Source organism: Eutrigla gurnardus (genome assembly GCF_963514095.1).
Source record: "Eutrigla gurnardus genome assembly, chromosome: 13".
NCBI lineage: Eukaryota > Metazoa > Chordata > Actinopteri > Perciformes > Triglidae > Eutrigla > Eutrigla gurnardus.
In genome coordinates, this window is record NC_139936.1 from 23,239,183 (window position 1) to 23,251,289 (window position 12,107).

General features: G+C 42.1%; 1 protein-coding gene across 1 annotated transcript; it reads left to right on the forward strand.

Annotated features, from left to right (window-relative positions):
* Positions 1-313: 313 nt before the first annotated feature.
* Positions 314-10,764, forward strand: LOC311023476 (tubulin beta-1 chain-like). The gene is made up of 4 exons (XM_084025327.1): positions 314-444; positions 8,877-8,985; positions 9,082-9,192; positions 9,287-10,764. Exons 1-4 carry the CDS (start codon positions 388-390, stop codon positions 10,345-10,347), a joined length of 1,338 nt encoding a protein of 445 aa, XP_083881453.1. The 5' UTR covers positions 314-387; the 3' UTR covers positions 10,348-10,764.
* Positions 10,765-12,107: the final 1,343 nt, after the last annotated feature.

The window sequence follows — 12,107 nt, forward strand, 5'->3', positions numbered from 1 at the left end:
AGGTCTCTGCACGGCCCTGCTGCGACTGATGAGATGACGGTGCACAAATCCACCAGAACGCAAGACTGAGATTGAGAAACGGCGCAGATTGATAAACGGCGTAAGGCCGGGTTGCTCTGACAAGGATTTACTTTAAACTTGCTAAAAATTAAGAAATATTAAACGTTAATATCGATGTTATTGGCAGGCGGGGTAGACAAATGGTGCAGGGCCATTTTAACATTTGATTGGTTCAAAATGGTGTCTGTATATTATGCTTGCGCAAAGGAGCCAATTAACAGTCGAGCTGAGACTTAGGGGGCGGGTCTTTATGTAGTATAAAGACGAGCGTTGAGCTGTTAACTACGTACATTCATTGAGAGCTCATACACCGCATCCAGAACGAAAATGAGAGAAATTGTGCATCTTCAAGCCGGCCAATGTGGAAACCAGATTGGCGCTAAGGTTAGTAAAACTATATTTCGTTTGACTCGTGACTCGTGTCGTGTTCTCCGCCGGGCTCTCTGCTCCCGGAGCGGCGCTTTGTGCCCGTTCGCGCCACTGAAACCACACCCTGGAAATATAAACTGTCCTTTTTGAGAAAATGGCCATTTAAAGCTGAACGAAACGAATGCCATTTTGGGTCGTCTTCAGTACCGCATAGGCGTAATTTTTGGGGGGGGTGGGTGGGTTGCAACCCACCCAATATGATATCGTAATTATTGATAATGAACGTTAAGTATTATAATCACAACAGTGTGGTAGATTTTCTCAATTTAACAGTAAAAAATAGTGACGTTTGTCTGTGCCCCCTCCCGCTCTGAGATTTGGTTTTGCCCACCTCGCTCGGACGTGCGCTTCCCTCCTGTCACTCTCTCCCGGTCTCTCCCCATGAAGAAAGCATGCGAAAAAAGAGAGAAATATATAAGAAAAGAATATAAGTATCTGCCCAACAGGAGGTACGCTACTGCTAGGGCTCCACTGCCACCACTCACGAGTCAAATCATGTTAACTGAACAGAAGTTAGTCCTACTTTCTGCTGTGCTGTGTTTCAGCCGGTTAGCTAGATTCGCCATTCAGTTCTGTGCAGTCACTTGATCAGCCAAAGATCGTCTATATACATGAAGATGTTCCGTGACCCTGTATGGTGATCACTACTATCGCGGTATCAGCTGTAAATCCTAATAAATAAAATGTATAAACATCTATATGTATATATATGTATGTATATATATATATATTATATTATATTATATATCACTACGCGGAAGCATAATCAGGGCTTTACGCTACTGAACGCATACACTCGGTGCAATTTGCGCCAAACACGATCTGCACAACACCTCGCTCTGGTTGACACCATCGTTATTAAATCCAAAATTCCTCCAAATAATGGAGGGTGATTTATGTTTCGGCACCAAATCAGAATCGGCACCACCACTGGCCGCATTATCTTCCGCACTCGTCTCACTTTTCTTTCTTTCTTTTGGATTTCCCCGCTGCGTATGTCGTGTGTGTGCGTCAGTCTCCGTCTCCCTCACTCCCGCGGCGGGAGTCCCGCCCTCGTATGTTGGTCATTGGTTGGCTTCAGCTGTCGATCCACAGCAAGCATGAAATAAGGTTTGTGGTTGGCTGGCCATAGCGGTGCATTCAAGGGCAATCGTAAAAATGATGCTTATTGTGACTGCCAGAGCTGTACATGCAGGCCGAGCGCGGGGGAAATCTATATAGTTTATATCGTTGCTTTTTCGATATTAATATCTTGAATGTTCATATGTAGATATAGATACGATAACGATATATCGTTCAGCCCTAATCGACATGATATTCTTAGCATTATTTCCTGTCATGTTCAGAAAACACTCCCCTGTGGTTTCTGACAATAAATAAAAGCCAATGAATTTCTCATGAAGAATTAAAATGATCAACATCTGAGACACCCTTAAAAAAACTGGGACAGGACAACTTGAGTAAAAATGTTATATATCCATCCATTGTCTACCGCTTATCCTGTATTTTTAGGGTCGCGGGGGGGCTGGAGCCGATCCCAGCTATCATTGGGCGAAGGCAGGGTACACCCTGGACAGGACGCCAGTCTATCACAGGGCCGACATGTTAAAAAAGTTATATATATATATATATATATATACTGTAAGAAAGAAAAAAAGGTCAATGACTGGCAGCTACGGCTATATATATATTTATATATATATATATATTTATATATATATATATATATATATATATAAATAAATTCGATTTTTAGATGTACTTTGCAGGTTAAACATGCTCTGTCAGCATTACGGGGGCAGACTTATGATGGCGCTGCCAATATGTCTGGCAAGTACTCAGGTGCACAGGCTCTGATCAGACTGAAACAGCCCCTAGCTGCATATGTGCACTGTGGTGCACATTGCGTAAACTTGGTCACACAAAAGGCCTGCACAGCTTCAAAGATGGTGAAAGATGCACTTGACTGGGTTCATCAGTTGGGAACCTTATGTGGACTTTCTGGTAAATATAAAGAGATGTTTCATCAGATTATCATGATCATGGTACCTCCACTGCTCTGAAACCTCTCTGCCAAACTAGATGGACTGTGAGACAAAGTGCCATCCGGTCTGTGCTCGCACAGTATGACTCTGTCCTCACGTCCCTGGGGGAGATGGCAGATGGGTCATTCCGTTTCATTTCATCAAATTTCTGAAAATCTTCCCACCTGACCATCTCAGAATGTCCTGAAAAAATTCAAGTACAAAGACACACTTGTTAATAGGACAAATCCAAAATATTAGGTCTCTACTGTCAATAGTTTTCTCATGAAACATCATTGAATGAAGGGTAGTTTAGACGGTTTTTGGCATCATGCTCTGAAAAGCCATTTTTAAACAGCAATATCTGGAAAACTATCTCACCTGTGGCCTTCAACATTTTTACAGAGTATATCTGTTACTAATAGTCTCCAGACATTTAATATCAGGGATGTAGCTCAATGATAACCTAGTATGGTAGGTACTTAAAATTAGGCTTTTTGAAATAAAGTAGTACATTTGAAGAGTGGCTGAGCTCCCATTTTTGCAGATAAAAGACTTCTATCACATCTGCCTCTATCTCTGGTGTTAGCTTAAACATTCTACAAAATATGGTTTCTCTCAGATGATTAGTTTCACAGATATTAAGGCTCAAAAATGGAAGTAAACACATCTTTGCCCAACTTCAGAGTCATATTCCAAAAAACTGACAACACGTATCAGGTCCAAACTTACTTTTTTTGAAAGATCATATTCTTGTTAAAATCATATTTAAAAATTGGGAGGGTGTTTTGCCTCAATTTGTCGCAGTGATTTTTTAAAATCCTGATATTGGTGGGGTTTTTGTGGCCGTTTTTGGTACTGCATGTCTTATTATCCTACAAGTAAACATCACAGCAGGGCAATTCAAATGTGTTTTTTACCATTTACCAAAGACTTACATGTGACTAAATGCTACTGATAAATTTAGCCTCACGAAAACATTAAAATGTAGCACAGTTGTAGTTACAGAGGCAATAAGTCCTTGAATGTGAGTTGAACATGCTGAAATGCAGCTTTTAATGTCTTATGAACAAATATAGCATAATATTGAAGACTGTACATTTTGTCATACTTTAGGTCTGAAAAATGAAAAGATGAAAAATGTGTGATCCCTCACAGTGAGCATAGAGACAAACTGTTATTCAATATCAAAATTTGGAGACTTTTGTACTGTAATGTAAAATCTTATGCTCAAATTAAGATTATTATTTGATTTGGTTGTGGTATTTATATACTTAAAGTATGACAAAATGTACAGTCTTCAATATTATGCTATTTTTGTTCATGGTTTAAGACATTAAAAGCTGCTTTCACCATGTTTAACTCACATTCAAGGACTTATTGCCTCTGTAACTACAACTGTGCTACATTTGAATGTTTTCGTGAGGCTAAATTTATCGGTAGCATTTAGGCACATGTAAGTCTTTGGTAAATGGTAAAAAACACATTTGAATTGCCCTCCTGTGATGTTTACTGGAAGGCTATTAGGACATGCAGTACCAAAACCAGCCACAAAAACCCCACCAATATCAGGATCTTTAAAAAATCACTGCGACAAAATGAGGCAAAACACCCTCCTGATTTTTTAATATGATTTTAACAAGAATATGATCTTTCATAAAAAGTACGGTTGGACCTGATACGTGTTGTCAGTTTTTTGGAATATGACTCTGAAGTTGGGCAAAGATGTGTTAACTTCCATTTTTGAGCCTTAATATCTGTGAAACTAATAATCTAAGAGAGACCATATTTTGTAGAATGTTTAAGCTTACCCCAGAGATAGAGGCAGAAGTGATAGAAGTCTTTTATCTGTAAAAATGGGAGCTCAGCCACTCTTCAAATGTACTACTTTATTTCAACAAGCCTCATTTTAAGTACCTACCATACTAGGTTATCATTGAGCTACACCCCTGATATTTCATGTCTGGAGGCTATTAGTAACAGATATACACTGTAGAAATTTTGAAGGCCACAGGTGAGATAGTTTTCCAGATAATGCCGTTTAAAAATGGCTTTTCAGAGTATGATGCCAAAAACCGTCTAAACTACCCTTCATTCAATGATGTTTCATGAGAAAACTGTTGACAGTAGAGACCTAATATTTTGGATTTGTCCTATTAACAAGTGTGTCTTTGTACTCAAATTTTTTCAGGACATTCTAAGATGGTCAGGTGGGAGGCATTTGATGAAATGACACGGAATGACCCAGATAACAGTTCACCTAGTGCAGCCACCGCTAATGGTCTGCAACAACAATTCATTAAAGGCAAAACTGTGCTGGGTCTTGTGGTAGCAGAAGCTGTGGTTGGAGAACTAGAATGTCTGAACACTTCTCTCCAAAGAAAAACACAGACCATCTCTGGTATGCACAGGGCTGTTGGTTGTGTCCAATCAACTCTGAGAAGCAAAAGAAATGATGATGCTTTTCAAAGCCTTTTTCAGAGGGCATCTTACATGGTGGAGTCTTTAGACTTAGAGCCCATTACAGTGCCACAAATCGGAAAACCACCCAAGCGTTTACACGGAGAAGCAGATGTGTACAAGGCCAACACTCCTATGGAACACTACAGAGTAGAGTACTATAAGGTGCTTGACATTGCTGACTCACAGCTAGCAGACAGATTTCAGCAGGAGGGTCTACTGACCCTGCAGAAACTAGAAAACACCCTGCTCACTGGTAGTGGTGCAACGGGTCACGGATTACCCGTGATCCGTACGGATCAACCCTCACGGGTCGGGATGGACGTGATCCGCGGATCAGCTGACAAATAATAGTTGCGCGTTCACGTGATCGGCACATGCATAATTAATTAGGCTACTTAACATTTAGCGTGGAAGCATGGCGAGCGGCGGAGCGGAGTTGGAGAAGCCTCCTGCCTCCTTTAAATCCGCTGTATGGGAGCACTTTGGCTTCCCTGTGCACCATGAAAACGGGAAAAGGTTGGTGGACAAAACGGCCACGGTGTGTCGGCACTGTGGCACCAGAATGGCCTACGAACACGGCAACACCTCGAGCATGGCCAGCCACGTGAAGCGACATCATCCTGGCGAGTCGGGAGTAAAAAAAAAAAGACGCGCAGCAACCGCTTCTCCGCGATGCATTTAAGCAGTGCTTTCCTGCAGGCTCCGACCGGGCAATAGCCATCACCAAATCGATTGGGGTGTTTATAGCAGGTCTGCTGTGCTTCCCTTTGACACAGGTTTTTTATTTTATTTAGAATCCAATCCATGTTCTGAGAAGGAATTATACTACCTCAGTTTGCACTTTATTTTGTTTTAAAATATTTTAAGATTTTCTTTATACATTGGATGCCTGGACATCTTGAGTTAAGTTATTAAGTTGAGTTAAGTTATTATTATTTTATATTTTACTATGCTTAGGAAGCAGGATTATTATTTTGTTTTTACACATGTTACGCCTGTTATTCACTGTTGAATGTTAAAAATAAAACCAAAAAGCAATTGAAAGCTAAGTCACATTTGTCTTGTTATAATTTTTTTTTTTTTTTTAATGACCCAACCCGTGACCCGTGACTCAAAAACCGTGACCCGATCCGACCCGTGAGTGTTGTGATCCGTTGCACCCCTACTCACTGGGGAAATTGATTCTGTGGTGGATGAATATCCAGAAATTAACACCAAGTTGCTTGCAGTTCAACTACCCATGTTCACACTCAACTACCCATGCAGTTGCAGCACAGATGCTGCAGAGATTCTTACAGGTTTGCCAGTAGAAGTGCGTGGTTTATTCACTGAGGTTGAAACTCTGGTCAGGTTGCTCCTTGTTGTACCAGTCTCATCCTCTGAAGCAGAGAGGAGCTTTAGTGCTCTTAGAAGGTTGAAGACTTGGCTACGTTCAACCATGACACAAAAAAGGCAGAACCATGTAGCAGTTTGCCATATCCACCAAGATAAGTTGGACCTCTTAGACAGAAGGTCAGTCTGCAAACAAACTATTTGCAAACTATTTTTTGGTGATTTCATTTAGGCAAAGAATAGAACAGTTACAACAGTTAGCAAGTTCAAAAAATGACAAGTTCAGTCCAGTATACAATACTGTTTGATTGTAAGGTGTGTTGTGTTGGAAAGCTGCCTTATATGTTGCTTTGAATTTTATGGTTAAAACTTGTCTTGATTGTTGTGAATGTGATTAATGCTCTATTTCTACTATTCTTGTGGTCTGTCTCTCTACCTGAGCGGCTCATGCAGCCTGTGTGTGGTTATATCTATTTACTTGAGCAAATAAATGAAGTTTATGTTCGTATTATTATTATTATTTATAAATATTATATATATATATATATATATATGTGAGAAAAGAGTGAGCATGAGAAAATCATGCCAGCAAAACCAAATCAGTCCGTAATTGGTCAGACAGATTAGCTGGCCACAGTGCTGGATCGCTCGGAGGTGGAGGAGCAGAGTTCCCGGAGTTGGAACAAATAGAGGAAGAGGATGTTGGTTGGTCAGCAGCATCATCAGTAGTAACCACTGGAGCTGTGGAGAAGATCAGTAGAATCTTTTTAGCCACTTGTGTACACACAATTTAAATTTTCCAACAGAGATAAACATATTGTGGCAACAAACAAGAAACTTACCAACTGTATGACTGGAACCAGCCACAGGGGATGAGGATGTGGCAACATGAGGGTCAAATGATGATGGGCCTGATATGAAATGAGAACATTTAACATTTGCTGTTATTAGTTGTTTTCTTAATTTTGAAGTCTGTTAGTTTAAACCATTTTTTATCATAACTAATTCATACATAAGGTCAAGTTGTTATAAATTAAGAGATTTATGATTGACCATTATGGTTACCTACCAGAAACATTTTCTCCTGAGCCAGGTGTTGCTGGAGAGTCATCTCCAGCTGCTGTAGAGTCATCTCCAGCTGCTGTATGGGACATTTATAATTATAAATGGAAAATGCATGACATGCAGAGTAGATCAAACAAGATACATCATACAAGGTAATCTCCAAGTACAAGACAACACAGTGAATGATGATGATGATTTTAAGTTATTTTTTAAATTGGCTTGAGCACAAGTAGCTATCAGTATAAAGGTTGCACTGTCAAAAAGGTATTCAAAGAGAGGGCAGGGGAACTCTTACCAGTGCCTCCATCATCTCTGGTTGATGCTCCACCACCACCAAGTATTTCAGTATTGCTCCGCCTGAGACAGTAAAAATTATTTTACAATTATTGTTTACAGAAAATAGTGCTATAAATTAATGTACGTCCAGGGGGATAGATTGCACAACTATTTACATATAAATTACACTCTTTACTGCGGAGTGTTTTTTTTAACACTTAGATACAGTTGATATTCTGACCCTGGCCTGCACAGTATGGAGCAGGTGATTACTGACCCTTTATATTACTGCCTAGACTGAAATTTGAACCATACATGTATTTTTTATTTTTCTAATCAGCCATTCATAAATGGGTGATTGATCCTTCATCCCCTCACAGGCAAACAGCTGTTATCTTTTCACCATAAACACACCTTAAAATCAGCCAGGACATGTTAACTGCAGCAGGCTAGGACATGTAGAAGCAGCTAGCCAGCTAACACACGCACCTGTTAACAACGTTTTAAGTGTCTCATTAAAAAACCGACAGGTTTTCGGCTAAATGTTCATCTGGTAAACATAACATTACTTAGCCTTACCTTGTCCTTGTCTTTTTTTATCCTCGACCTTCTTCTTTTTCCTCTTTTCCGCACCTGACGGATATATCCTTTTGGACATCGTAGCTCTCCAAAGGCTAATTTTCCCCTCCTCGCAAATCGCGATCTCAGTGAGGGAGGGAGGGGGAGAGGGGGGGGAGGGGTGGTGCGCACTCGTTACCTGCCAACGGGCTTACGTTTGCGTATGCGTGTCACGGTCATTGTTGCCAGTTGGGTCAAGGGTTACATGTTGCCAGGTCAGAGACGGTTGGACAAATGATTGAGCAAAGAGTTTGGGGCCTCCCTAGTGGCTGCGGGGCCCTAAGCAGCTGCTTAGTTCGCTGGAGGGCCGGCTCTGATGCGGGGCATGTCCTCAGAAATAACTATTTACGATATTAACCCAATGATCAAATTATGCTCAAAACATCAGCAATCAAATGGTGTTCGATTTATATTTTGAAAAGATAACATTTTATTTTGATTTTGTTACAGATGAGCAGCATTGTCTATCCAGCTCCAAGCGTTATTTAAAAAAAACTCACATGAATTTTAACTGTCTAAACATTAATGACTTGCATATTTAATGGATGAATGTTGCTTCTATCATTTGAGCGTGAAGAGCTAACAAAGGTTTGCATTCTTTCCTAATAGTTTTGGGAGGTGATCAGTGACGAGCATGGTATTGACCCAACTGGTTCTTACCATGGTGACAGTGACCTGCAACTGGACAGGATCAACGTCTACTACAATGAAGCCTCAGGCAAGTTGAAGCTGGTCTGCTTTTATTTATTTATGTATTTATTTATTTTGTGCATGAATGACATTTAATTTGTTCACCACCACTTTTTTTTTATAGGTGGTAAATATGTGCCCCGTGCTGTACTGGTTGATCTGGAGCCAGGTACCATGGACTCTGTGAGGTCTGGTCCTTTCGGCCAGATCTTCAGACCAGACAACTTTGTCTTCGGTAAATATTTTGTACACTTATGGGGCATATCATGGGTAGAAGATTCAAGTTTCTCCACGTTTGTGTGAAGCTTAACCTGATTCGTCTCTTGCAGGCCAGAGTGGAGCTGGCAACAACTGGGCTAAGGGTCACTACACAGAGGGGGCAGAGCTGGTGGACTCTGTCCTGGATGTGGTGAGGAAGGAGGCAGAGAGCTGCGACTGCCTTCAGGGTTTCCAGCTCACACATTCCCTGGGTGGAGGTACCGGCTCCGGTATGGGCACCCTGCTCATCAGCAAGATCCGTGAAGAGTACCCCGATCGCATCATGAACACCTTCAGCGTGGTGCCTTCCCCAAAAGTATCAGACACAGTTGTTGAGCCCTACAACGCCACACTGTCGGTCCACCAGCTTGTAGAAAACACAGATGAGACCTTCTGCATCGACAACGAGGCCCTTTACGACATCTGTTTCCGTACCCTCAAGCTCACGACCCCCTCATACGGAGACCTCAACCACTTGGTCTCTGCCACCATGAGCGGCGTCACTACCTGCCTCAGGTTCCCCGGGCAGCTCAACGCTGACCTGCGTAAGCTTGCTGTCAACATGGTGCCGTTCCCCCGTCTGCACTTCTTCTTGCCGGGCTTTGCCCCCCTCACAAGCCGAGGCAGCCAGCAGTACCGAGCACTCACCGTGCCAGAGCTCACCCAGCAGATGTTCGACTCCAAGAACATGATGGCTGCCTGTGACCCACGCCACGGCCGCTACCTGACCGTGGCTGCCATCTTCCGTGGCCGCATGTCCATGAAGGAGGTAGACGAGCAGATGCTGAATGTGCAGAACAAGAACAGCAGCTACTTTGTTGAATGGATCCCCAACAATGTCAAGACCGCTGTCTGTGACATTCCACCCCGTGGTCTCAAGATGTCCGCCACTTTCATTGGAAACAGCACCGCCATCCAGGAGCTGTTCAAGCGCATCTCTGAGCAGTTCACAGCCATGTTCAGGCGCAAAGCTTTCCTCCACTGGTACACCGGTGAGGGCATGGATGAGATGGAGTTCACCGAGGCAGAGAGCAACATGAACGACTTGGTTTCCGAGTACCAGCAGTACCAGGATGCCACCGCTGAGGAAGAGGGGGAGTTTGATGAAGAGGGTGAGGAAGACCTGGCCTAAATGTATCACTCTTCCAAATATCATCTGCCCGATTGTTGATGCGAGCTGTAATCGCAGTCGGTTCCAGTTCTTGTTGTTCAGGAAGAGGGTGAGGGCAAGCTGGCATAAATGTATCACTTTTCCAAAGCTCTGCTGTACAATTGTTGATGTGAACTGTCACGTTCAATTTCCTTCAAGTTTCATTGTTCAGTGTATCGTTCATTTTAAAAGTTCTCCTTCACGTTCCAGTCTGCCTTCCTTGTTTTTCTGCCCGAGTATGTGATGAAACTCCTCACTGACTTAATGTGAAGGTAATGCTAGGTGTTGCACCACACTCTACATGTTGTAGCTGTTCACCGCTTTATTTTGTCAAATGAGATTTTCCATACCACAAATGCAGGTGTTTAAATATTAAAATGTTTTAAACTGGCATCTGAGCATTGACTCTAAAAGGTATATTTTATATTGCACTGGGGTCTTGAACACTAAAGCAGCGTCGGCAAATTGAGCCTAACTCTGGGTTCTGGATGAGTTCAATGAAGAGTTACACCTGCCGACTCTACAAAGCCATCATCAATGGAGTGCAGATCCTATGTGTTTAAGGAGGAAACGAGCTCATCCTTCAAAAGTGGAGCGAAGTGACTGCAACTAAGCAGACTGAATTGACTGCAGGTCGAAATGATGCATACGAATATTGAGCAAATGGTTTTAATCATATTTCACATATTAAACGGTAGAGCAGATATCTCAATGAAGAAACACCCTTAAACATTTCACAAAACTCCTGTTCACAGAGAGAATATCTTTTATATACAGTCAAGCCCGAAATTATTCATACCCCTGGCAAATTTTTACTTAAACTTACTTTTATTCAACCAGCAAGTTTTTTTTTTTATACCGGAAATGACACGGGCTTCTCCCAAAAGATAATAAGACGATGTACAAGAGGCATCATTGTGGGGGGGGGGGGGGGGAATTCTCCGCTTTTATTTACATTTGAACAAAAAGTGGCATGTCCAAAATGATTCATACCCTTTGCAAACTGTCACAGTCTATGGGGAAAATCCAAAGTTCTATACCATTCCAAATAATCCAAGCTCTTCTAAAGCATCCTAATTACCCTGATTCATTGGGAACAGCTGTTTTAATCAACTCAACAGGTGAAAAACAGCAGCTCTATGCAGTTGGTTTGTGGACAGTCATGGCTAAGACAAAGGAGCTCAGTGAGGACCTGCGGCTGCGCATTGTGGCTGCTCACAAGTCAGGAAAGGGCTATAAGGCCATATCTAAATGTTTTCAAGTTCCAGTGGCTACAGTGCAAAGTATTATTAAAAAATACAAGACGTTCCGCACTGTGAAAAATCTCAGAGGACGTGGTCGGAAGCCAAAAGTGACACCTGTGCTGGCCAGGAGGATAGGCAGAGAGGTGAAAAAGAATCCAAGGCCATCCTGGTGAATCTGGGCTCTGCTGGTGGCAACGTCTCAAGGCAGAAAGTCCAACGGACACTGCACACTGCTGGGTTCCACGGACGCAGACCAAGGAGGATGCCACTTCTCCAGATAAGGCACACAAAAGCCCTTTGCCTTTGCGGACAGTGCAGACGCTTTTCCTCTTTGCTCTCACCCCTGCTTGCGATTTTCTGCTATTTTTTGCTATCTGCTTCTCCTCAATAAGAAACAAAGAACAGCAGTCCCTGGATATTTACAAAACCAGTGGGAATATATTATCTTTGAGATAAAACGGGCATTTTCCAATATTTTTACGACTTCCTCAACGGAAG

Excerpts from the sequence above, each read along its gene's own strand:
- LOC311023476 (XM_084025327.1), top strand. The coding sequence starts at position 388 with ATGAGAGAAATTGTGCATCTTCAAGCCGGCCAATGTGGAAACCAGATT. Across the intron at positions 8,986-9,081 it reads CTACTACAATGAAGCCTCAG|GTGGTAAATATGTGCCCCGT; the intron begins GCAAGTTGAAGC and ends TTTTTTTTATAG. Across the intron at positions 9,193-9,286 it reads ACCAGACAACTTTGTCTTCG|GCCAGAGTGGAGCTGGCAAC; the intron begins GTAAATATTTTG and ends CGTCTCTTGCAG.